The sequence below is a fragment of the Bos indicus genome, chromosome X (assembly GCF_029378745.1).
Source record: "Bos indicus isolate NIAB-ARS_2022 breed Sahiwal x Tharparkar chromosome X, NIAB-ARS_B.indTharparkar_mat_pri_1.0, whole genome shotgun sequence".
NCBI lineage: Eukaryota > Metazoa > Chordata > Mammalia > Artiodactyla > Bovidae > Bos > Bos indicus.
The window spans coordinates 88,969,520-88,997,279 of NC_091789.1; the positions used below are offsets into that span (position 1 = coordinate 88,969,520).

At 40.3% G+C, this 27,760-nt stretch overlaps 1 protein-coding gene across 2 annotated transcripts in view; it reads right to left on the reverse strand.

Annotated features, from left to right (window-relative positions):
* Window positions 1–27,760, reverse strand: part of AR (androgen receptor) — a 217,356-nt gene that overhangs the window by 12,468 nt on the left and 177,128 nt on the right. The window contains exons 4-5 of one of the 2 annotated variants that reach the window (XM_019955863.2): window positions 8,721–9,008; window positions 1,762–1,906 (exon numbers count right to left, since the gene is read on the reverse strand). In XM_019955863.2, coding sequence (XP_019811422.1) covers window positions 1,762–1,906; window positions 8,721–9,008 — 433 coding nt within the window. The other variant, XM_070784680.1, reaches the window with a different exon arrangement.

Below are 27,760 nucleotides of genomic sequence, written 5' to 3' on the forward strand. Positions count from 1 at the left end.
CAAGTAGAAGGGGAAAAGGTAGAAGCAGTGTGACAGACTATTTTCTTGGGCCCCAAAATCACTGCAGATGGTGACTGCAGCCATGAAATTAAAAGATGATGTTCCTTGGAAGGAAAGCTATGACAAACCCAGACAGTGTATTAAAAGCAGAGATATCACTTTGCCAACAAAGGTCTGTTTAGTCAAAGCTATGATTTTTCCAGTAGTCACGTACAGATGTGAGAGTTGGACCATAAAGAAGGCTGAGCGCCAAAGAATTGCTGCTTTTGAATTGTGGTGCGGGAGAAGACTCTTGAGAGTCCCTTGGGTTGAAAGGAGATAACACCAATCAATCTTAAAGGAAATCAACCCTGAATATTCATTGGAAGGGCTGAAGCTGAAACTCTAATACTTTGGCCACCTGATGTGAAGACCTGACTCATTGGAAAAGATCTGGATGCTGGTAAAGACTGAAGGCAAAGAAGAAGGGGGCAGCAGAAGATGAGATGGTTAGATAGCATTCAATGGGCATGAATTTGCACAAACTCCAGGAGAAAATGAAAGGCAAGAGAGTCTGACGTGCTTCAGTCCATGGTGTCACAAGGAGTCATACACGGCTCCTGCAACTGAACAACAACATTCACAATGCCATGAGGGACCTCAAATAGAGACACAGAAAAGATTATCAGTACTAGGAAAAGAGAATATTGGAAAGGTACTTCTTTTTATTTCTTGCCCATTGTGAGCCAGACATTTCACATCCATTAGTTCTTATTTTAGTTGTCATAACAAACCATTGAAGGAAGTTTTATTTTATTAACAGCTGAGGAAACTGTTAATCAGACAATGATGTAGGAAATAATACAACAGAGGTTTCAGTTAAGAAAAGTATACTTCTAAAATTTGAGCTCTTGGCTAAATTTATGAAGGGTAAATAGAGCTGGTGGGCAAGGCAAGTATTAATTAAACTTCAGGATGGGGAACACATGTATACCTGTGGTGGATTCATTTTGATATTTGGCAAAACTAATACAATTATGTAAAGTTTAGAAAGAAAATAAAATTTAAAAAAAAAAAAGAAGAAGGAACTGACTGGGCCAAGGTCACATGCCAGAAAATGGTGGAGTTGCTCTTCTTCATCACTTACCACCAGGAGGCAGTATAAAAGCTGGGAGTTACACAGTCATACTTTGAATTCTGTTGCCAACATGCACTATTTAATATTGTTGGATGAATCACTATTTTGTTGAGCCTAATTTCCCCCATCCATTAAAAAATATTTTAAAGGTGAAATCAAGTTATCATAACTTGATTTAACCATTAAAATGTGGGCTCAATGAGAAAGAATTAGGGAAATATCTAGTATAGTCCTGGCACATAGGAGTTTCTCAACAAAAGGTGACTGGCAGTAGCTTTTGGTGGTGGCAAAGGGACCAAGGGAGCTTCAGCCTTCAGATCTAGAGTGTTTCTGTTCACTCCTTATGTTGCCCAGAGTGAAGAAGGACCCTGACATGAGGGTCTGAGATAAGCTAAAAGCAGGTCAGAAGCACTGCCAAATTACCAGGATTGTGTCTTGATCAGGAAAAGTGATGGCCTTCCCCCCTTCCCTCCTAGCAATTGGCCTTTCAGCCAGGCAAAGCCACTTTAGACTTAATAGGTTGGCTAGGCCTCTACTGCCTCATGTAAAGGTCAAATGAAATAACTCTCACCATTACTTCCATTACCGTTATCGCCATGAACCAGGTTGGTGTCTATGTGAGTTCTGGGCCCATAAGCACTTACTCATTGAAAACCAGGTCAGGGGCAAAGTAGAGCATCCTGGAGTTGACATTGGTGAAGGACCGCCAGCCCATGGCAAACACCATAAGCCCCATCCAGGAGTACTGAATGACTGCCATCTGGTCGTCCACGTGCAAGTTGCGAAAGCCTGGAGATAGGACACAGGCAATGGTCAGACTGAGCACTGATGGTCTAAGTGAAATCTGGGACTCTGCTGGACTGAGAATTTCTGGTACTCAGGCTGCCCCTGAGAAGACTCAGGGACCATCAATGATGGGGAGTAAGAGGAGAACAAAGTATATGGTGGAGATAATTATTTGTGCTCCCTAATTCATCAAGCTGCTCAAAAGAGATGGTAACGGAGGCAAAAAGTGCACTGCCCATTGAAAGAGAATAATAATCTAACACTGACTGTTTACAATGAATTAACTTTTTTATAAGTATATTACTTATATTAATTCATTTAATACTCAACAACAATCCAATAAAGTGTATAATATCGTGCCCAGTCTATGAATCAGTAGAAGTGAGTCGCAGAAAAGTTAAGAATTTTTCCAAGATCGTAAGGCTACTACCTGGCAGATCAAGTTCCAAAGCCGGTCTTATTCCAAAGCCCATGCTCCTGATCTTCAGAAAGGCTCACTGCCTTTCTGAAGATGGAGTGTAATAATCATTTTTCTCACATGAACAGCATTTTTCATTTTACAAAGCTCTTTTCTAGCTATAATCTTGTTTGTACCCTCTAACAACCCTGGAAAAGGGATACTATTACATATCAGCATATGGTGAAATGCCTTTGACATCCATGTCTTCTTCACCTTCAGGCTACATCTCTTTTCTCCAATCCTTTCCTGCCTCCCACTTCCTCTCCATTATTTTCTATTCAACAAGTACCTGGCACTTCTAGTTTCCTACGCTACTGCCATTCCTGCCAACTGCCATTATGTACACACAAACAGGCTCTTTATGACCTACCTTCTTAGACTAACTTCTTATCATTTATCTTCTCATAATTTAGGTTCTAGCTATTCTGCTGCTGCTGCTGCTGCTAAGTCGCTTCAGTCGTGTCTGACTCTGTGCGACCCCATAGGTGGCAGCCCATCAGGCTCCCCCATCCCTGGGATTCTCAAGGCAAGAACACTGGAGTGGGTTGCCATTTCCTTCTCCAATGCATGAAAGTGAAGAGTGAAAGTGAAGTCACTCAGTCGTGTCCGACTCTTAGTGACCCCATGGACTGCAGCCTACCAGGCTCCTCCGTCCATGGGATTTTCCAGGCAAGAGTACTGGAGTGGGGTGCCATTGCCTTCTCCGCTAGCTATTCTGAAAAACCCACAATTTGCTGAACACATATAACATATTTCATGCCTCTAAATCTCTGCTATCTCTGCACAGGCAGTTGTCTTTCCCTAGAATGTATTCTTCCCTTCCCAGACTTTCCATCTGATAAATGCCTGCTCATCTTTCAAGTATTCACTGGAAAGCTACCTTCTCTGTGAAGCCTCTTCCAACACATCCAAGCAGAAGACCTATTGATTCTTTTTTTACCATCTTAATGAATCTTAAGTAGTTCCATCTAATTATAGCACTCATTACACTGGACTGGAATTTATTTATGCACGTATCCGTCTACTCCACAAGACTTAGAGCTTCTCGAAGACAGGGACCATCCCCTTTTTTCATTTTTTCCTCCCTAGTATATAATATAGCTCAGGTATTTGAGTAGGAGTTTGAGAAATATTAATTAAATGGATTAAGGATTCTCATTTTTTTCATTTTATAAAATGAGAATTAGATGATCTTCAAACTGCCTCCCTTAAACTCAGAGAACAGAGGTTCCCAAATTCTGCATCCACAAATAGTACATAGGTAGAACAGATATGGCTCTGCTCCCCCAGAGGTTTCCAAATAGTTGGATACTTAGAGTATCACCTCAGAGCTTATCCCTTAACAGTGCCCCATTTATCTTCTCCCTAACAGATCCAGAATTATCTAAAATTTTGTTTTGCTGTACCTCATTAGGAATGGTTATATGAATTTAGATAATGCTTCTAACTTTCCTGATGATGACCTCATTTAGCTCTCACAATTACCCTGGAGTATAGGCAATATGACACTTATTTTGCCAATGAGGAAACTGAGGGCCAGAGAAGTCACAGCTGAAAACTACCAAGGTCACTAGGTTTTATTAGCCATAGGGTCAGGTCTGAAATCTAAGCTATTTAGATACATTGTTCTGTTTGGTTGGTCCTTGCCACACACACACTCTATTTCCCTTTTTTGTTTGCTTTAGGTCCCAAGTCTACCAGACATCAGGGATGCCAGAGTTCCTCACATCACCACCCTTGACTGCAATCTTACCTCCCAGGCATGTGCCTCCCACCTTCACTGGTAATGATATGCTAACAGACTAGTTGCAGCTTCAGACACCAGAGTATTTCCTGCCTGAAGCTCTTCTGTAGAACAGAATGTCTTTGATGGACTCTTTCCAGTAGGAGACAAAAAGCAAGGGTCAAGCACATAACATCCAAGAATCTCTTTGGGAGGGGTCCAGGAGTTTGAACCTTGAACCTCTGGGGTGGGTGACAGTGGGAATCAATGAAACCCTTGGATGGTGATGGTGTGAATATGAGGGTTCATGGAGGTATGAGGATTAAACTGTACTAGTAAGGAAGTCATCAATACTAATGATTTTTTCCCTTACTGAGATGTCAGAGAACTAACATAGGAGAAAAAGGGGATAGCTTAGTTTGGCTTAATACTAGTTAATGATCCTTAGTGAGAGCTGCTTAGAACTCAAACCTAATTACTATGTACACATCAGCAACATACCGGGCTAAGTTTCCTATAGGGCTAATCTCATTATAATACCTAACTCTGTTCTCCAATATCCAGCCTTTGAAAAGGCCTGCTCAGATAGTATGGCTGTCAAGGCATGATTTGAGGAAACACTAACTTCAGCCTACAGGTTTCCTTCAACATACATTCACTCAACTCCTATTTGGCAGTGCATCAGGCTGTTTTGGGAAAACAGAGAGAAGTCATTTTCAAGTTTTGAAACACACCAAACAGGTTAGGGAGCAGAGACAGTTTCTTTGAGACTCTGTTTTCTCAGCAGAATCCAATCAACATCACTTCTTAGCAATCTTGAGCAGAAACCTCTGGAAGAACATGTCTAAAGAAAGGTCAATTAGGAAACCTTTGCTGCTTTAGTGCACCTGACAGCCAAGGTTTTCAAAGAAGACAATTCATCTTTGGGACCTATGAATGAACTTCTAGGCAAAGTTAGCAGCAGTTTAAAATGATTTTAGTGGTTTAGTTCCCAAGCTTTGTAATAATGACCCACTATTTACAGAGACTATTCTATGTTCCAGCTATTGTACTCTTTATACATAATTTCTATGTTGATAACAATCTGCAAGGTAGCAACTGCTCTACCATCTCTTCAAACAAGGAAACAGAAGCATGTGCAGACACGGGATTTGCTCAAAGTCACGCTAGTGTATAGCTAAGATGCCAAGCCAGATACATCTGATTATAAATATACTGTGTACATACAATCTACTCACACTCTCTCAATAGTTATCATTTATTAATGTGCTGGTGCAAAACAAGGCAATTTACATGTACTATCACTATCAATGAATACTTCACAACAACATTTATGTGAGTAGGTACCAGCACTGTTGCTGCTGCTGCTAAGTTGCATCAGTCGTGTTTGACTCTGTGCGACCCTATAGACGGAAGCCCACCAGGCTCCTCTGTCCCTGGGATTCTCCAGGCAAGAACACTGGAGCGGGTTGCCATTTCCTTCTCCAATGCATGAAAGTGAAAAATGAAAGTGAAGTCGCCCAGTCATGTCTGAGTCTTAGCAACCCCATGGACTGTAGCCTACTAGGCTCCTCCGTCCATGGGATTTCCCAGGCAAGAGTACTGGAGTGGGGTGCCATTGCCTTCTCCAAGGTACCAGCACAGTGCCTCTCAAAGGACAAGAGCTCAATCTGTTCAATGAGCAAATAACTTGAATTAGTAGGTGATTATTGATAACACAAATAACAGTTCTAATGAATATGGTACTTGGCTTTCTTTTGAGGCTATTCTTTTAAATGACTCAGGATGAGAGATTATTTCCTTGGACAAGCTGGATGGTAAACAGATATTAACTTGCAGACTTATTAATGTAAGGAAACAGTTTCTCATCCTGGAGGTTGGGCTGAGGAAATCCAGTGACTCCAAGTTGCACAAATTCTATCATAATGATTTGCACTAGGTTATTGCTAAGACTGGAAATCCAAGGATGTGAGCTCAAGCTATGGTTGTATTTGTTAAGTCACCAAATTGAACCAGTTAATTTACTACTCTGAATCTTGTCATATGAAATGGGAGTAAAAGCCCCTATGGTTCATAGAACTGCTATAAGGATTAAGTGGAATCATATGCAAGAAAAAGTCTGTAGCCTATAACATGGTAGGGTTAGGTGTCTGGCAACTACTTGGAAAGATTAAACTGAATCTCTGTTCAGTTCAGCACAGTTCAGTTGCTCAGTCATGTCTGACTCTTTGCAACCCCATGGACTGCAGCGCGCCAGGCCTCTGTGTCCATCACCAACTCTCAGAGTTTACTCAAACTCATGTGCATTGAGTCGGTGATACCATCCAACCATCTCATCCTCTGTCGTCCCCTTCTCTTCCCACCTTCAATCTTTCCCAGCATCAGCGTCTTTTCAAATAAGTCAGTTCTTCGCAACAGGTGGCCAAAGTATTGTCTAACAGAACTTCTGTTAGACATATAACATCAAGACACTCAGCTGAATAACTGATAAGAATTAAAGCAACTTTTAATTTTGTTACTATTATTATTATTTTTGTATTTTTCTTCCCTGTGTGAACTCTGTTTTTGGCACAGACAGTATCCTTGGGCCTTCTTCCCAGGAATTTTATTGGCTAGTCAACCTCAGATTTGCAAGCTAAGAAGGTGTTGCTGCTGCTGGTGCTAAGTCACTTCAGTCGTGTCCGACTATGCAACCCCAGAGATGGCAGACCACTAGGCTCCTCTGTCCCTGGGATTCTCCAGGCAAGAATGCTGGAGTGGGTTGCCATTTCCTTCTCCAATGCATGAAAGTGAAAAGTGAAAGTGAAGTCACTTAGTCGTGCCCAACTCTTAGCGACCCCATAAATCTGGTGGTTGTATCTGGGCCTTGTGAATTGGAAAGACAAAAAAGGAGCTTGACAGTCAACATGCAATGTCTTCCACGTTATGACTCAACTGGCTTTGGATAACTTTGTCCCTCATTGTAAAACCCAAGGCTAGAGATCTACAAGGGTGCTACACAGACTATGGGGTAGAATTTGATGAAGAGGGAATTTGGAGTTAGGAGGAGACCTGGGCTCAAGTTCTGGCCCTGCTATCTTCTGAATGTTCAACTGCAGGGCAAACATCAACTCTCAGAGCTTCATTCTTTATCTATAAAATAGGGAAAAGAACCCCTACTTTAAAGAATTCTTATGAGGATCAAATCAGGTAATATAGATGAAACTGCTCTGTTCAATATAAATTCCCAACTGTTTGGCAGTTATTATTATTTTTTAATTAAATTTTTATTTATTTTAATTAGAGGCTAATTACTTTACAATATTGTATTGGTTTTGCTATACACCTGGTCGGGAAACTAAGATCCTGAATTTGGCAGTTATTATTAAATGGCGGGTTAATCTTTGATTCTACAAGAAGAGGTTTGGTTGTTCATGATTCAGAAGAATCTTTCAATCATGGAAATTTATGATTAAGAGAATCCTTAAAGAGTTTATGCTTCACTTGTTTCCACATTGTGTTCCCTAGGGCCCTAAGATTCTGCAAGAGTGATCTGAGGCTTCTCTAGGCGTAGTGAGGGAGAGGCACTGGCTCTAAATCAACCAGCTCCACTTGGATGTGTACCATGTTTTTGAGAAATAAAGAGTTTGGCTGCTAAAGGAACATTTGTGAATCATTGGATGTGATGTGAGGCATATGGGATAGAGGATCTCTGAGGCTTCTTTAAACTCTAATATTTGAATAATTATTTCTTTTCAAACAACAGATGGCCAAGGGAGGAAGTGAGTTCCTCATCACTGGAGGTAAACTTGCAGAAGTTAGACAAACACTTCATATTTCTTTCACTATCACTTAATATACCCTTCCACTATGATGATCCTATTTTATTAAGGATTAATAAAATCCTTATTTTATTATTTTTTTCTTTTTTGGTCACACCCTGCAGACTGTGGGATCTTAGTTCCTCAACCAGGGATTGAACCCATGCCCTCAGTGAAAGCACAGAGTCTTAACCACTGGACTTTCAGGGAATTCCTTAGGATAGTTTTAAGAGCACTTATCAGAGAATTCCCTTGAAGTAAAACTGGAAAACTACTAATGCAGTCCAAACCACTTTTCACACATTATACATATGGAAAAACAGACCAGGAAAGGGAAGGGGTCACATAATGAATTACCAGCAGAGCTAAGGCTAGAACCCAAGTATTCTGACTTCCAACCCCATGTTCCTTCTACCATACCATATTATAAGAGTTCCCATGGTATGGGTCCTAACTAATAGTTAAAACAGATTATCAGTTAGGTTCAAGATTATCTTTGGCGTGAACTTGTGTACGCACATGTAGAAAAGCATCTTAAGGCACATAAGGATATGTCTGTGTGATCCATGATTATGAGGAAATTTGCTGATTAAATCTGTGGGTTGAACATGATTGTTGTGTGCTGATGTGAGGCATATGGGATACTCAGTAATGCTGTTCTTCTTGATTTTTGAGTTTCCTTATTTTTAACATGGGGATTTTTACCATTCTCTCCCCTCACAAGGTTATGGTGAGGATTGCATGAGTTAACAGATGGGAAAGGAACAGATGTGGTGCATGGCCCAAAAGAACATTCAGTAAATATGATATCCCATATCCCATGCCCCCACTTACCAGGCAAGGCCTTGGCCCACTTGACCACGTGTACAAGCTGTCTTTCACCCAGTTCATTGAGGCTAGAGAGTAAAGCTGCGAAGGAGTCAGGCTGGTTGTTGTCATGTCCAGCACACACCACCCCTGGCTCAATAGCTTCCAGGACATTCAGAAAGATGGGCTGACACTCATAGCCTTCAATATGTGACACTGTCAGCTTCTGGGCTGGCTCCTCAGTGGGGCTGGTGGCACTGGAAGCCTCCCCTTCCTCTTGTAGCTTCAGATTCCCAAGTTTCTTCAGTTTCCGGGCTATTGGGAAAGAAGGGAAAGTTGGATTTATTATCAGTGGCAAAAAACACACAGCACAGCTACCCTGTTAGAAAAGCTGCTTGAGCTAAGAAAACAAGTATGATCATTTTTCCTGCTCACAGACTCTAAACACCTTAAGGACAAGTGTACATTTTAACCACTGGTTGAATGAATGGTTCATCATTCTAAATTCCTATTAAACTCAAACCTTCATTTCTTGCTTTCTCCTTTATCCTCTTGTCAGACATACCTAGTATATCTTTGGATTGGGCTCTGCCTAAATACGGTCTCCAATATTCATACTTTGAATCTTTAATTAAATCATTACTAATATATTCATGGTTCACTCATTCATTCAACAGATATCCATTGTTAAGGCTTACTTCTGAGTGACAAAAAGAACACAGGCCATAACCAGTTTGGGAGAGGAAAAATAAATGCCCACTAAAAAATCTAGCAGTTAAAAAATGTCAAACTGGTGAATGTTATAACAGGGGTATTAACAAAAGAGGAAGGTAACAATCTTTCTGCATAGGTGGGGTCAGGAAGTGATTATGGTGACATTTGACCTGGACCTTGAAGAATAGCAAGGACTTCACCAGGCAGAGAGGGATGGAAAGGGCATAAACAAAAGCACTGAGGGTTTAAGGGAAAAAGAGACCAGCGTGGCTGGAGTGTATATTTTATGTGTGGGGAGAATGGCTATTTATGAGGTTGAAAATAATGATGGCATCTGACTTTGAAGGAACATGTATAACATATTAAGAAATTTGGGCTTTATCACACACCTGATAGGCAAATATGGAACGTTTTAAATCAAGAGAATGATGTACTTGTGTCTATGTCCAGCATGTCTAGCAGATTGCTAGGAAAGGAGACCAGAAAGGCAGATCTATTGAAGAAGGACTAGACTTGTTCTATCATCCCACTTTGGGGGTAAATAAATGGGAATTTTCTGGTGTTGCAGCATTTCTCATTTCAACTGTAACAGCCCAAGTTATTGTTAGATATTTACACTCATAGTCGAACATACATTGCAACACATATATTGATTTTCTTCTTTAGTAAAGGAGAGAGGGGGAAGCTGAAGTCTGAAATCCCCAGCTATATTAAAGAAATAACAGAATGTCCCTGCCTTTATAATCTGCCTGTAAAATGGGAACCGTGCTAGGAAGCATCCATTAAAAAGGATGATATCAATAGAAATAATGTTATTTTAAAAAGCAACAATAATCTAAAATTCAAATCTTAAGAACCTTCCCCCTCCATGCTCTCATACACATAATTTAGAGGTCCTTGAGCATCCTGATGTTTACTTTGTGCTATTTTCCTTAGCATTTATATTGGCAGAAATATAAATAATTGAAAAGGTCATAACTCTGATGTCTAGCATAGACAGTTGCACTGGGGCAGACCATAAACCACTTTATCTCTAATCCCTTTAAATAATAATAATAAATTTTAAAAGGTATATAACAAAGAGAGAAGCTGATTGCTCAATTTTAATGGATGAATACAACAAAACCTGTTGCTGATCTGTTTCTGGCTCATGCAAAAAAAAAAAAAAGATACTTAGCTGGAACTGGCTTTCAGCTTTAATTAAAAAAATAAGTCTTGCAATGAAAACTTCAATCATAGTGCAACTCAGTAAATCAATGAAAGAATGAATCACATGTTTGGATTAACAACCAGGATAGAGGAGGAGAAAATAGAGGGGTTGGTGCTACAAGAGGAGCACAGTGAAGAATTCAGGGTAAAATAACAAGGGAGCCTGGAAAATTAACACAGAGTTCAAGATGACCTTGTCCAACAATCATTTCTGCAAGGCTTGGGCACAGTCAGTAATAAGGAGATATGCACACCCACTGTCAACTCCCACCTCCCATCAAGGGCACAAGCTGGAAGGTATGGGCAGACTAAGCTCATCTTGCCCCAGAGCTAGAGGCCTGGCCCCCACAATATCTTGTCATTTGGTGAAACCATTGTTGACACAGGTTCATGTAGGCAGCTCTACAGACTGGTAGTGCTTACTGGATCTGCTCCTCTAGTACAGTTTCTAGAGGTAGACAATCTCTTCCCCATCACTGGCATTTTCTGACTGTGGGCTTAGAAGTTGCCAAGCCATGTAGTTCCCCTTTCAGCCTGGGAGAGGACAGAAATATAATTAGGCCTATGCCTGAGTGAACTAAGAGATATAAGGATAAGTACTTTTTCTCAGCCTTCTATTTACCTTACTTCATGATTGTATTATACCATTAAACTCCACAATGACCTTAGGAGGTGAGGAATATTTCTTATCTCTGTTTTGCAAGTGAGTAAACTGAAGCAACACAACTGTCAAGAAACAGAATCTAAAAATCTTAATGTAGTCTGACTGTAAAGCCAATGTTCTTTCTACTATATAATACTGCCTACCCCAAGGAGCCTTAAACTCTACTTCTGGCCTAATAGAGTTGAGGCATGGGACTAGGGTTATATCCTCCCTGCCTTCCTCCCTCACCCTTGACCCTAAACTTCAGTAACTATAATAGCATCAAATCCAGAAAGGAAAAGGTAGAAAGCTATGAGATTCCTCTGGCCGGGTGCCTAAAGCAGAAATACGTCTGGGGAACTGTAGTGACTGGAACTATAGTGGCTTAGTGATTCGTAAAATAACAAAATAGGAAAGGTCCTTAGAACTCATCACATCCAGGGGGTTCACAGAATGTGAACCTTCAGTGTCTACACATATAATACAGTTTGTATGTGTGTTTCTCTCTCTGGGTATGTGTTTATAGGAGAATGGTGGGAACTCTGGTGAACTAAAGTGAATGCTTGACCACCTTCCGGCCCCTACAATACATGTACACATATACATACATATACACATACTGTTAGAAGGCATTCATATAATATTTACAAATTTTCCTAAAACTCTTCTGTATCCCAAAGTTAAATTCAAGCCATAGCCTTTATTATGGGACTTCTGTTGCTAATCCAACAGTTCACGTCAAGGATGGGGAGGCTGAGGCCAGAGTGAGTGAGGTCACCAAGTGGCAGAGCAGAGGCTCTTATTCCTAATCCAGAGTTCCCTGTGCCATATTAGCTCTCTTTTTGACTAAGTCATTTCTACTATATCTCAGTACCTGCCTCTCTGAGCTCCTTTTAGATTTGCACTGTCCAACACAGCAGCCACTAGACACATGTGGCTACTTAAATGAATTAAAATAAAATTAAATTAAAAAAATAATTCCTTAGTCTCACGTAGTAAGTTCAGTCATTCAGTCAGTTCAGTCACTCAGTCTGGTCTAACTCTTTGCAACCCCATGAACTGCAGCACACCAGGCTTCCCTGTCCATCACCAACTTCCGGAGTTTGCCCAAACTCATGTCCATTGAGTAGGTGATGCCATCCAACCATCTCTTCCTCTGTGGTCCCCTTCTCCTCCACCGTTCAATCTTTCCCAGTATCAGGGTCTTTTCAAATGAGACACTTCTTCCCACCAGGTGGCCAAAGTATTGGAGTTTCAGCTTCAGCATCAGTCCTTCCAATGAATATTTAGGACTGATTTCCTTTAGAAGGGACTGTTTGGATCTCCTTGCAGTGCAAGGGACTCTCAAGAGTCTTCTCAAACACCACAATCCAAAAGTATCAATTATTTGGCACTCAGCTTTCTTTAAGATCCAACTCTCACATCTATACATGACCACTGGAAAAACCATACGTTTGACTAGATGGACCTTTCTTGGCAAAGTAATGTCTCTGCTTTTTAATATGCTGTCTAGGTTGGTCATAACTTTTCTTCCAAGGAGCAAGCGTCTTTTAATTTCATGGCTGCAATCACCATCTGCAGTGATTTTGGAGCCCCTGCCTCCCAAAAAATAAAGTCTGTCACTGTTTCCACTGTTTCCCCATCTATTTGCCATGAAGTGATGGGACCAGATGCCATGATCTTTGTTTTCTGAACGTTGAGTTTTAAACCAACTTTTTCATTCTCTTCCTTCACTTTCATCAAAAGGCTCTTTAGTTCTTCTTCACTTTCTGTCATAAGGGTGGTGTCATCTGCATATCTAAAATTATTGATATTTCTCCTAGCAATCTTGATTCCAGCTTGTGCTTCATCCAGCCCAGTGTTTCTCATGATGTACTCTGCATATAAGTTAAATAAGCAGGGTGACAATATACAGCCTTGACATACTCCTTTCCCTATTTGGAACAAGTCTGTTGTTCCATGTCCAGCTCTAACTGTTGCTTCCTGATCTTCATACAGATTTCTCAAGAGGTAGGTCAGGTGGTCTAGTATTCCCATCTCTTGAAGAATTTTCCACAGTTTTTTGTTATCCACACAGTCAAAGGCTTTGGCATAGTCAATAAAGCAGAAGCAGATATTTTTCTGGAACTTTCTTGCTCTTTTGATGATGCAACAGATGTTGGCAATTTGATCTCTGGTTCCTCCGCCTTTTCTAAATCCAGCTTGAACATCTGGAAGTTCATGGTTCACATGCTGTTGAAGCCTGGCTTGGAGAATTTTGAGCACTACTTTATTAGTGTTTGAGATGAGTGCAATTGTGTGGTAGTTTGAGCATTCTTTGGCATTGCTTTTTGGGGATTGGAATGAAAACTGATTTTTCCCAGTCCTGTGGCCACTGCTGAGTTTTCCAAATTTGTTGGCATATTGAGTGCAGCACTTTCACAGCATTATTTTTTAGGATTTGAAATAGCTCAACTGGAATTCCACCATCTCCAGTAGCTTTGTTCATAGTGATGCTTCCTAAGGCTCACTTGACTTAGCATTCCAGGATGTCTGGCTCTAGGTGAGTGATCACACCATCGTGATTATCTGGGTCTTGAAGAACTTTTTTGTAGAGTTCTTCTGTGTATTCTTGCTACCTCTTCTTAATATCTTCTGTTTCTGTTAGGTCCATACGATTTCTGTCCTTTACTGAGCCCATTTTTGCATGAAATTTTCCCTTGGTATCTCTAATTTTCTTGAAGAGATCACTAGTCTTTTCCATTCTATTGCTTTCCTCTATTTCTTTGGGTTGATCACTGAGGAAGGCTTTCTTATCTCTCCTTGCTATTCTTTGGAACTCTGTGTTCAAATGGGTATATCTTTCTTTTTCTCCTTTGTCTTTTGCTTCTCTTCTTTTCACAGCTATTTGTAAGGTCTTCTCAGACAACCATTTTGCCTTTTTGCATTTCTTTTTCTTGGAGATGGTCTTGATCCCTGCCTCCCATACAATGTCACGAACCTCCATCCATCAATCTGCAGGCACTCTATCAGATTTAGTCCCTTAAATTTATTTGTCACTTCCACTGTATAAGTGTAAGCAATTTTATTAAGGTTATACCTGAATGGTCTAGTGGTTTTCCCTACTTTCTTCAGTTTAAGTCTGAATTTGGCAATAAGCAGTTCATGATCTGAGCCACATTCAGCTCCTGGTCTTGTTTTTGCTAACTATATAGAGCTTCTCCATCTTTGGCTGAAAAGAAGATAATCAATCTGATTTTGGTATTGACCATCTAGTGATGTTCATGTGTAGAGTCTTCTCTTGTGTTGTTGAAAGAAGATGTTTGCTATGACCAGTGTGTTCTCTTGGCAAAACTCTACTACCTTTTGCCCTGCTTCATTCTGTACTCCAAGGCCAAATTTTCCTGTTACTCCAGGTATTTCATGACTTCCTACTTTTGCATTCCAGTCCCCTATGATGAAAAACACATATTTTTTGGATATTAGTTCTAGAAGGTCTTGTAGGTCTTCATAGAACTGTTCAACTTCAGCATTACTGGTCAGGGAATAGACTTATATTACTGTGATATTGAATGGTTTGTCTCAGAAAAGAACAGAGATCATTCTGTCATTTTTGAGATTGCATTCAAGTACTGTATTTCAGACTCTTTTGTTGACTATGATGGCTACTCCATTTCTTCTAAGGGATTCCTGCCCACAGAAGTAGATATAATGGCCATCTGAGTTAAATTCACCCATTCCAGTCCATTTTAGTTCGCTGATTCCTAAAATGTTGATGTTCACTCTTGCCATCTCCTGTTTGACCACTTCCAATTTGCCTTGATTCATGGACCTAACATTCCAGGTTACTATGCAATATTGCTCTTTACTGCATCAGATTTTACTTCTATCACCAGTCATATCCACAACTGGACATTGTTTTTGCTTTGTCTCATCTCCTCATTCTTTCTGGAGTTATTTCTCCACTGATCTCCAGTAGCATATTGGGCACCTATCAACCTGGAGAGTTCCTCTTTCAGTGTCCTATCTTTTTACCTTTTCATACTGTTCATGGAGTTCTCAAGGTAGGAATACTGAAGTAGTTTGCCATTCCCTTCTCCAGTGGACCATGTTTTGTCAGAACTCTCCACCATGACCCGTCTTCTTGGGTGGCCCTACACGCCATGGCTCATAGTTTCATTGAGTTAGACAAAGCTGTGGTTCATGTGATCAGATTGGTTAGTTTTCTGTGATTGTGGTTTTCATTATGTCTGCCCTCTGATGGAAAAGGATCAGAGGCTTATGGAAGCTTCCTGATGGGAGACTAGCCACAGTGTAAGTGCTCAAAAGTCACATGTTGCTTGTGGCCTGCTATACTGGACAGCACAGATACAGAACATAGCTTTCATCTTACAAAGTTCTATGGAATAGTGCTGTGAATCTAGACTGTACTCTGGGGCAGCCGTCTCATTTGTCATGCCCTACTCATGTTATTGATAAAAAAAATCACATGAACAGTGTATAGATGAATCCATGGTTTTTCTAAAAGGTGGAGGGACACATAGGACAGTTGATGCTGATGCAATTAGCAAGGTATACACTCTGTCACCTTGACTCTCCCACCAGTGATTCAGATCTCAGTGGGATGATGACTCGTGGACTTAAGCAAACTCATTACAAGCAAGTTCAATATGTGTAGAGACTCGGGGCGGGGGGGGGGGGGGGAATGCATCAATATAAAATAATTCCCCTTCTCTGCATAGTGCTAATGAAAACTTGGCTGGTATTCTCATATCTTCCTCCTTTAGACCTATAGGGCATCTGCTTGAGGAAGAGAAGCTGCATTCCCACTTGCCTCCAGGACCTGTATAATATGCTGTCCCTGCGGCCACAGTGGCCCAAGCTGCACCAGGTGTTCTGGCCTCTCTGCCTAAAGAGAGTGACTGTACTGAACATAATTGAAATCAGATTCCATTCATTCTGCCTGGGGATCCTCTGTTCTCTGTCTGCAGCAGAGGCCAGCATGTTGCTAGACGACTTGGAATGCTGGACAATGAGGATTGCTAGTCTCAGCTGTTACTCAATGCCCAAGGCCTTGTTTTCATCCATGAAGGCTGCCCCCACACCCCTTGTGTCTCCTGCACCTGAGCCCCAGAGCCAGATCTAACTCTTGCATGCCAGGTACAGGCTCGACAGGCCCCTGTGTTATGGCAGAGACCCATTGGTTTGCTCAGATTGAGTAGTGAAGCCTGGTTAAAAGGGACAGTAAAGGTGGATAGTTCTAACAGCGTGTGAGCTGCTTTTCATCTCTTCCCTGTCTTTCAATCATAGATCAAAACAGTGACAAGAAAGGGACATTGGCAAGGCATGTCCTTGTCTGTACCTGATATTTAGGGGACTGGAGTCCTTTAAATGATGCCTGGATCCTGCTGCCTTGAACCTATTGGGAATTCACTTTTCAGCCTAGTGGCATTAGACCCCTATGAGGGCTGTCTCTACAACAACAGAGAATGATTTTTCCAACCAGGTACATTCCTCAGGAGAAGTAGATGTGATTAATCTGTAGCTTCTACAGCCACTGTGACCATTAGGCACTATTATAGCCTCATTCCTTGGTACCTCAAGATAGAGGTTTTCTCATCTATGGACAGAGAACAGGCAAGGTGAGGTGAAGTTTCCAAAGTCTTAGAAAGTCCAAGTTCCTCTCCCTAATGTCAAGGATGTTTCTCTTCTTAGGATCTCACCATGGAATCTGAAGCATAAAATAATGACTTCCTATGATAGGTAGACTTTTACAATAGCCACCAAGATTCCCCATGCCTGGTGTACACATGCCTTCTTCCAGTTATTTAGTCAAACACTAATATAGGTGCTGTTGTGAAAGAAAGAGATTTAGTTAGGGTCACAAGTCAGGTAATTTTGAAGGTGATTATGCTTCATGGGCTTGACCTCATCATATAAGCCTTAAAAGGTACTGGCCTCTTTTTGGAGAGATATTCATGGACTCAGGTGACTCAACATATGGAAGACTGCAGGCTTTGAAACTGGAGGGATTCACAAGGAAAGAAATGAGGGCAGCCTCTGGAAGATAAGAACAGCCTCTGATGGACAGCCAGAAAGCAAACAGAAACCTTAATCATACAACCGCAAGGAACTGAATCCTGACATAATCACATGAGCTTCAAAGAGGACTGTGAACTCCAGATTGGAATGAAGCCTGGCTAATAGTTTTATTTCATCCTTGTGAGACAATGAGGTGAGAATCCAGTCATGCTGTGTCAGACTTCTGACTTACAAAACCGTGAGCTGATAAATGGGTATTAAATTTGAGGTAACTTGTTATGCAGAAGTGGAAAACTAATACACTTTCTTTACAAAAAGTGTGGTATTGGCAAGGTAATAGGCTTTGGAATCAGACAATCTTAGATTCAAACCACAGCTCCATCAATTACTAGCTTAATAACTTTGAGCCCATTGCTTAGTTTCTCTGAGATTCTGTTTCCTCATTTGTAAAATGGGGGTACCACCACCTACTTCTTAGGACACGTATGAGAACTAAATGAGAGATAATGCCTGGCACATTCTAGTGATCCCTCCAAAATGATTTCCTTAATTCTCCACCCATTCCTGAAGAGTAGAGAATGACTGGACTACAGGCAATGAAACCTGGATATGGGGAAGGAGGGACAGCAGGATTAACAGAGAACCAGAAATGGCAGAGAAGGGAAGAGTGACACATTATGAAATGAAAAAAAAAAAAAAAAAAAAGTAGCTGAGTTTATTCAGCACATAATTGCCTATAAAACTGAATTCAGGTCTTAAGTGTAATTCTAAATGCTGACTAAACACAAAGGTACATTTGGTGCAGAGCTTCAAATTCTTTGTGAAACCAGACTAGGCTGTACTTATGTGAATGTTTGCAATTACGTGTGTGTGTGTGTGTGCGCGTGCGCACGCAGGTGCTTATATATTATAATACTTAAATCTATGGGTCATGAGCTTCAATATCTTCACTAGTCAGACAGATACATAAATGAGTTAAAACAGCCTAGTAAACATAAATAGGGTGGGTTGGGGACAGTGAAAGTGATTGATGCCCTGCCTAGGGGCAGTCTAAGTCTGTTTATGCTAGACAAACAAAATTCTGCAAGTCAATTTTGGCCTGTGGAAAACCAATTTGTGGCCTCTGGCTTATATCATGCCAACCATCTTTCCATCCACTAGGATTAGAGTCAGGGGATTTCACTGTACAACTTTAGGCTTAGATATTCAGAGGAACACTGGATTAAGATCCAGGGGAGCCTGCTGTATGATCTCCAGAATATCCTTTTCCTTCTTTTGCTTTTAGTTTCTTGATATATGTATAAAGTGTAGTAGTTAACAGCAAATAACCTGGAGTCAGACTGCCTCAGGGTTAAGCCAGGCTCAATTGTTCACTAGCTATGTGACTTTGGGCAAGACTTAACCTCTCTGTACGTTAATTTCCACATCTATAAATTGGCAAAACTATTAGCACCTAATTAATAAGGCTGCTAATGAGGAATATAGACACTGTGGTGGTGTCTGATAGTAAAGGGAAGATTCAGCACCACCAGAAGAACCCTCCAAGACCACAGGACGGTGAAAAATTTCACTGAACTTAAGGAGGCAGAATGCAATGATGACATCAGAATTCTAAAATGGTACTCACAATAAAGGGATTTTTATTATTGGTAGTGGTAGTCACAGTCTTATGAGGTATCTGAACTTGAACATATACCTTGATTCCTTCTACACCTCACTTTTCTCATTGGATCAGACTACCGCATAAGACTATTATTAGGAGAAAGTGAGATGATCTCAAATGAAAGTGCTCTGAATTTTATAAAAGTATATCCCAATGGGCAGGCTATGACATTTTCCAAGAAGGAATCTCTAGCTAGACAACATTCTGAAAAGCTGTTTAGGGTAGCAACCTATAAAATATTGTCTTCCATCTTGGGCAACTGGTTTCAAGCCAAAGATTGAGGACCATAGTGACAGGTTTAAGAATCCTAAGATAATTATAAGATCTACCTCACAGAGTTGTTATAACTTTACCTAAGAGAATATATGTAAGGTGCTGAGCACAGAATATATTCCATAAGACAATACATGATGCCTCTTATTCTCTTGCTAGTTGCTAAACCCCACATCACTACATGTCATTTCCTTTATCTCAAGTAGATGAATTTCTTTCTGAAAAAGCTAACTTATGAAACATACAGAGTTTTGACAGGGATTTAAACCAATTAGGAGAGAGAAACAAATTGGAAGGTCCCCCAGACATACATCTACTGCAGTAATGGAGCCCCAAAGATTTTTAAAGGGCCCTGAGAGGAAGCAAAGTGGGGTGAGCATGTGACCCCAATAACCCTGCCTTCTTTCAAAGCAGTGCTTTATTTTGTATCTTCATTTGGGGCTCTACATCAGATATTGTTTGAAGAAAAGATTCCATTGCCAACAAGATGCTTGAAGGCCCCAAGTCTTGTCTATTTCTTCTTTTCCTATTGAAACTAACCCCCATTTTAAAGATGAGCAGACTGAAGGCCAAAGCCAAGTCTTGCCCAAGGTCACACAGCTATATAGTAGCAGAGCAGGAACTAGAATCAGGTATCCTGACTTCTTGGGTAGTACTCTTTCAATTTTATCAGGTAGGGTAGCATGTTAGTGGGGAGCAGGGTCAGCTGGAGATGAGTGAGGAATAACTAGAACAGGGATAAGAGACAGGGAACAGAGCCAGTTCTTGGCAGGCATGGAATGAGAGATTAGTAGGGGGTGCATCCAAGTGTAAGTGTACACAAACAAGTATAGGCCAAATTCTCCCAGGCAAGAAGGCTTCTTGGTCTTTCCGCTCATGCCCCCATTCTCCCAGTTCCAATTCTGAGTCAGAGGGATAGCCAGGGAAAAGAATATCAAATTTTATCTTTCAAGGTTTATGTTGGACTATTTAGTCTAATGTTTTTTAGTTCATGAAGGAGTAAACGTAATTAATAATAGAATGATATGCAATGCTGCACATGCTTGCCAAAGCACAGGATCTGGCAGAAAATATTTCCAAGTCTCCTCTCTCTGACTACTGAGCCAGAAGAAAGAGGTTCACTGTCCAGATACCATTCTGGGTGAGGGGCACAAGGTCATTACCCAAAACCTGCTAATGTGAAATTGCAGAGCCTGGAAATGGTTTCACATATCAGGCTTTTCCACTGGAAAAAGTAACTACATGAATTTAGAGAATACATGCTTTTACAATTACATTTAAACTGACATTAAAAACAAATGTGAAACAGTCCAAGCCGAACAGGTCAGCATGACCTGGAAAGCAAACGAGAGAAAAAAAAAAGAAAGAAAGAAAGAAAAAAGAAAAAGAAAAAAGGCCCAATGTTAACAGCATTAATTCTGTCAGTCTGTTGTAAATAAGAAAATACCACTGGTGTATTAATGGCTTTATTAAAGGAAAATTCACTAGCAGAAATATGCAACATTCAAACAAATAGAAAGCAGTTAAAAAATAAACCACATTAGCCTTTCGATTCACATTAGGGGAACTCTTGTTGGCCTGGAGATTAAAATTCTGCCCCAAAGAGGGGGAAATTAATTCTCTTCCCTCCTTGAAGTCTTTCCTTGGTTTTTCTCCAGAATGTTGTTTAGTCAGGGAAGGAGAGAGATGTGTGTGTGTGTGTGTGTGTGTGTGTGTGTGTGTGTGTGTGTGTGTAGGTGGAGAGTGGAGAAGGAAGAGGGTGGAAAATGCAGGCTCCAGGTAAGGCTGGAAGAGTGCTTCTGACCCTCACATTTGTCAGGGAAGGAGAGAGATGTGTGTGTGTGTGTGTGTGTGTGTGTGTGTGTGTGTGTGTGTGTGTGTAGGTGGAGAGTGGAGAAGGAAGAGGGTGGAAAATGCAGGCTCCAGGTAAGGCTGGAAGAGTGCTTCTGACCCTCACATTTGTCAGCCCCTGGCCTCAAAGATTCCACATCCACCAAAAGGAAGCTAGCTTCAATATGAAGTCTCTGAGGCAGAGACAGAGCATAGCAAAATATTGTAAATTCTAAGGCTCTCTCCTCTTACATCAATGCAAAGTTTGAGGCTGGCCTGGGAGAAGAACAAAACATCACACTTGATGGAGAAGCAAGTGTATGATGTAAGTGAATAGTGTGGGGCACTAAAGCTAGAAGACGTAAAATCTTATCAACGTTCTTCCGTCATCTTAACTTCAATAGAAAACAAGAAAGTAGGCACTGGTTCTTAGATTTTGCCTTCTTTCAGTTTATGAAAAGTTCAAGTGTGTGTGTACTGCTAAAAGGGAAGTCACATTAACTTTGAGAAGAGGGAGAAAAAGAATGTCTTACTGTACTCTCCTGGTCTGTTTGAAGAGATGGCTGGCTAGCTTCTTGGAGGTGTTCCTCCAGGGGAATCAGAAATCTGGTCTGTATTTACTGAACTTGTATGGATCAGCTACTACCTTCAGCTCAATGATGGAGCCTAAGGTTATGATCAAACTCCATGGCAGAGGTCCAGCAAAATAGAGGTAAGAGGAAACTTGTGAATTGTAAAAGAACCAAGTGAAAATGACCACAGGAGCCTCAGATAGGGACAGTGGCTCCTTGTTCAAAGCAGCACTTTGAGTCCCGTTAGCTAAGCTTCTTTGCAGCAGTAGCACACTGGAAAGCAAGCAACTGCACCAGAGCTTCACTGCATCCACTTGAGTCAGTGCCTGATGCCACCATATATGATCAAAAACAATCAAAGGGCCTTCTGCTAATACCGTCATATTATAGAAAACAATAATCATGATAGTCATGGCTACATGAATTGGTAACTCTACTACTTAGTCCTCACATAGCTATGAGGTAGGGAAATACCATCAGCCTCACTGGGAGAAGTAATCAACTAAGAGAGTAGTCCCCAGCCCCAACATCAGAGTTTCTGTTGAGGAGCAGGGGCTTAAGTCCCCAAGTCTCTCATTCCAGATGTTTCCAGGATACCCAATAAAAGCCTCTGGAACCCTCATTTTGAATAAGGCAAATCAGGTCAGCCTTTCTTCAGTGTCTGGTCATTATGAGATGTTTGCAATATCTAACCTGGAATTTTTCTAATATGGTGAACATAGCAATCTGAAGATGTGTTAGCATGTTAGCTGGCTCCATAATCAGATACTTGAGTCAGATCTCTGATGTAGGAGGCAGCAATGCAAAGTTGGGGAGAAGGAGTGCCTGCCATTTTGGACTAGAGATTTCTTCTCATTTCCTACCTGTAAGACAGAAGTGAGACTGGGAAATGGAAAATTCTTTATTTGGAGTTTTGGGGGCTTTTCCTCTTTCTCTTTCTTTTCTGCTTTATTGATCAACATACTAAAGGACATATATGTGTTTGTATGTGCCTCTTGGGCAAGAATTAAGTGGTGGTTGTGGTTGAGAGGAAAGGATATGGGGGGAGAGAAGGGAGGTGAAATTTAACAGTCTCCTTATAGCCACTCAGAGGCCAACAAAGTCTCCCTATTTGGTCTTCTGAATTTCTTGTAGTAGCCAAACAATCCCATACTATTACAAGCATTATTACTCATCCTAGAGATGGGAATGCTTCGAAATTAATGTCTCTGCACCTAACAGCTCACTAATCAAAGCTTCTATGCCTCATTTTCCACCCTGGTGAGAGTCCTTAGTCTCTTCCAGTTTCATTGTGGTCAGCATGATACACCACACTGTGCAGGCCCAGGCTGGTGAACTTTTGTCTTGGTCAAGATCCAGATTTTCTTTTTAGTTCCAAGTTCCAGTCCAAGTTTTTTGCAGGTGATTTCTTCAGGATTGGTGCTTACATTTTTTTTAAATTGCTGACTGTTAAAACTCTGAAATGTCCCTCAACAATCAATTTTCACTTCAGCCACAGAACCACTGGTCCAATGGGGTATTAAACAGTGAAAAGAAATACATTCTATGCCAGGCTTAAGAGATCTAAAAACTGTAGCAAGGATAAAATGGACTGAAGAGAATGGAACTTGGTTCTAAAAGAGGTGATCCAGGGTAGCCATGCCACTTGCAGTTTACTTTCTATATACCCATTGCCATGGAAATATTATTGGCAATAGACAATTTGAAGGCTCTACTGGTTTGTGGATGGTTGTGTGTTTTCCCCTTAGTTCTACTTCACATAAACATGATCCCAAGGGATGTACAAAAGTCTCTAAAAAAGCATCTTTCCCAGGTAAATTGTCTATGTAGAAGTTCAGGACAATAAGAAAATATTCTAAACACTTTTGTTGATCTTAAGGAATACATTCTCCAATTTGTAAGAACAAGTGGCACTTTTCTTAAATCAAAAGTAGAAGGTTTTCATACAGTTATGTTATCAGCTCATATGAAGCTTTTTTCTAAATTGTTATATTTGGAAAATACCTGCTTTTGTATATATGACCTATTGTGTGCTGTGTACTCTTAGTTTTCCGCATAGTACCTTCAAAAAATATTGCCTATGACATCATTTTACTCTCTCAAAAGCAACTGAGGGAATTTGGAGCACTCACAGCAAAAGTAAACAACAATAAAATCTGCTGCTATTACACTTTAAAAACTCAAGGATTTTAAGTGGTGATTTTACAAGTGTGATACTTATTCAGAACCAGATATCATCAATTTTGATGATCAGAGAAAATTATTTACTTCTAACCATAGTTCTATAAAAACAAATATTCAGAGACAGACTACAGCATATATATGCTGTCCCAGACAATGTGGTTTGGAGGTAATTCCATATAAAAGTTCACTTGAGAACTACAATTAGAGAGAAAGATAACTTTTACCCTCCAATATGTCACCAAATATGTATGTAACCAACTGGAAGATGGCAATATTGGCTTTGGAGGACAGATTACAAGGGTTAATTCAAGGGAAACTCAGAGACTGGAGAACCAAGGAACCAGTGCCAAAATCCACACTGCTATAGCAAAAAGAACAGGCTCCAGTGGTGACTGGGAGCACACAGACCAATTTTCATCTGAAAAAGGAAGTACAGTGATATTTATTGTGTACCTACTATGTGTTAGTTTCTTTATAAATTTACCACAATTTTGTAAGGGAGATTTTATTATTCCCATAATGTAGTTAGGAAACTGAGTTGGGGAAAGTGAAGCTCAGAGAGATTTAATGATTTACCCAAGGTCATCAAGATAGTAAGTGGCAGAGCTAGGACGAGAAACAAGGCCTGTCTGTATCCTAGTCCATCAAGCTATTTCCACTATACAGAGAACCTCCTAAAACACAAAACCAAAACAAAAAAAGAAAACCAGAAACTGTAACTGCTGAGCAACATGTACATGTTGTTGTCAAAATTTATATGGTAATTATACTCCTCTGTGCATGCCTTAATTATGCAGATCTGTAGGACTATTTAAGTATCTAAGAAATGTGTGTGGGGAGTAGCATTTCTCAGAATTGAGACTTACTGCTTGCATCTCCAACCTAGAGACTTATGGGGCTCTAATCTACAGAGTTAAAGTAGAAGGGAAGAAATTCCATTAACTGAGTTTTACATTGTTAAGTCTTCATGATACTCAATACTCTGCTGCTTGCTGAAAGGGGTGTTGAGGGGATTCAATCATTGAGTGGACAGTGAGACGCAAAGTCTTAAAATTTGTGATTTCTAGGCCCCTGACACGAATAATGAAGGTATGTGGTAGCACCATGATGAGGTTCTGGGTGGATGTTGGAATGCTAGTCAGAGAAAAAGAACTGCTAAACTTTAGGGTAGAATATCTAGATAGCCAAAATATTTAGTGATCACTTTGCATGATGCTAGAAGTCATCATGTTTCTCAGAAATAATGTATCTAGCATGCTCCTTGGGTAAGGAATATGTACCTATGACCATTAGATAACTTACTTAGTAACCCTGCTTTGGCCTGAATTATATCTTATCCTTTGTGTATAACAATAATACTACGTACCCAACATGGTTTACTTTAGTTGTTTTAGAAGGCATTGGTGCATACTCTTGAGATGTGGTGAAGATTGTTGGCTCTTGGTCATGAAGTCATTCTTAATTAATTCTCCTTGTGAGCAATATACATGTAGATGTATACATCTATAAATACATGACCTGGGCTAGTGGTATCATCTACTTATAGGGTAGAGTATTTATCTATAACCAAGTTTTCCAAAGTACATTCCAGAAAACATCAGTTTTATAGGATATTAGCAGGTGTTATATAAAAACAGGTTTCTGTGTGTGAGATAAATTTGGGAATCCTGAGTTACTAAGCTCCTCGGATTATTTTAGTGCAATATTTGACAAGGTCTGTGATGGGATAACATGCACTGTAAATATTCCTGATCAAGACTATAATATTCAGGTTTTCCTAACTTATTAAATCATAAAAATAAATTTTCATGTATCATTTCACAGAACTCTTTTTCTCAGAACTTACACCAAGAAGCACTGGCCTAGATCAAGGCAACAGGCTTGTACAAGGGAAGGGCTTATGCATGTGGTCAGTACTTGCATGTATCAATCTGAACAGAGGCAACTAACTCCAGGAACCAAAGCTGTAATCCTAGATGTTTAACAAAATTGATGCTAGAAATTTCTTTATCTCTCACTACCTGGGCTACTATCTCCTTTTATAAAACTTAAGTGAAAGTGAAGTCGCTCAGTCATGTCCGACTCTTTGCGACCCGTGGACTGTAGCCCACCAAGCTCCTCTGTCCATGGGATTCTCCAGGCAAGAATACTGGAGTGGCTTGCCATTTATAAAACCTAGGCCCTCACTAATTCTCTTAAAAAACAAACATGCAAATAAAATGGATATGTGAACATGTCTATCCCATGTCATAGCTCTTCAACTGCCTGAAGTTCAAACCTTTTAGCATAATAACCAAGTATATTTTCAGTGTGGTTTCAGCTTGCCTTCCCTATTTCCCCAGATTTGGCCATGAAAGTAAAAGTGAAAGTATTAAGTTACTCAGTTGTGTCCAACTCTTTGTGACTCCATGGACTATAGTTCACCAGGCTCCTCTGCCCATGGAATTCTCCAGGCAAGAATATTGGAGTGGGTTGTCATCCCCTTCTTCAGGGGATCTCCCCAACCCAGGAATTGAACCCAGGTCTCCCACATTGCAGGCAGATTCTTTTCCATCTCAGCCACCAAGGAAGCTCAAATCTGGCTATATTAAACTATTAATACTTGTGTTATTCCTCAAAACCTCGATGCTTATTTAAAATGTCTCTCTGCATTTATTCAAACTGTGTACTTTGCTTTGAATGTCCTTTCCCTCTACCTCACTCAACTTCTTCCCAGTAATTTCCTATTTATTCTTTAAGGTTAAGCTGTATTAGTTATCACTGCCGGTCTCCAATTATTTAACTTTTTGAGGGCAGGGATTGTATCTTATTCATCTATGTTCCCATAAGATGCTTACTACAGAAACTGGCACATAGCTGGCACTCAAGGAATATTTGTTAAATGGATAACTAGATGAATGGAAGGATGGAAATATGAAAGGCCTAGCTAGTTGGCTGGTTGGAAGGATGAATGGATAGACGGATGAATAAATGTGAAACTTGTCTCCTGAAGAATCAGGCTATGAGTGGTATTTCAGCACTGGAATCACTCTACTGCATCTAAGGCATCTGATCCAGAAGTAGCAGTGGTGGGCTGCCCATGAGCATGGGGAATGATGAAAGAGCTGATATCAAGGCTCTTGTCAACACTCGAAAATGATAAGGATCTTTGTAGTGCTCATGGTAACATCAGACCAGAGTATCCTCTCAACTAGAGAATCATGGAGGTTGTTAAAACCTGCAGATCTGTTAATAGTTTTGAGTCTCAGGTGTGGAGTTTAGCCCCCTAGAAGGAATGAGACTTCTCAAATATGTTAGAGTAACCCCAAGAAAATGCTGCATACTTCCAGTTTTCACAAGCTCTGGGGCTTCATGTTTCTTTTCCACGTCTGAGGTTTGGCTGTTACCTGAAATTCCTAAAAGGCCTATCATCTTCCATGGTTCAGGAGAGGAGGGCATAAGCAGGGGCCAATGCCATTTATTAAAAGTTGAGAATTCAAGAGTTGCTTAACACAGAAATAAATAACATTTTGGGAGGAAAAGGAAAGCAAATGAGAAAGAAAGAAGAGCCAGGGAAGAATATGGTGGGTAAAGGTAATTTTTTCTTTCTCATTCCATCTTGAAAATTGGGAGTATATAATTGAGAAGTACAGAGAAAAGTGAAGTGACTCTATTTACTTAAATTATGAACTGTGAAAAAAACAGCAGTTAATTCATCAGAGAGAAAGTGCATCTTTGGACAGTTACATTTTTAAAAAATTTCTAAATGAAGAGTAGGCAAGAAGGTTAGATTATTGAAGCAATTAGAGACATGTGGTTTTTCCAAAGCAGGAAGAAACAAATCATGTTCAAAGAAAACCTATCCCTGTTGTAGATGGGCAGTTGAGAGCCTAGAGGTAGTCTTTAAGGAAACCATGCTGAGAATCCAAGGACCTCCAGGATTCTTTCAGAAACAGTAAGAACAGCTAAAACAATAAGA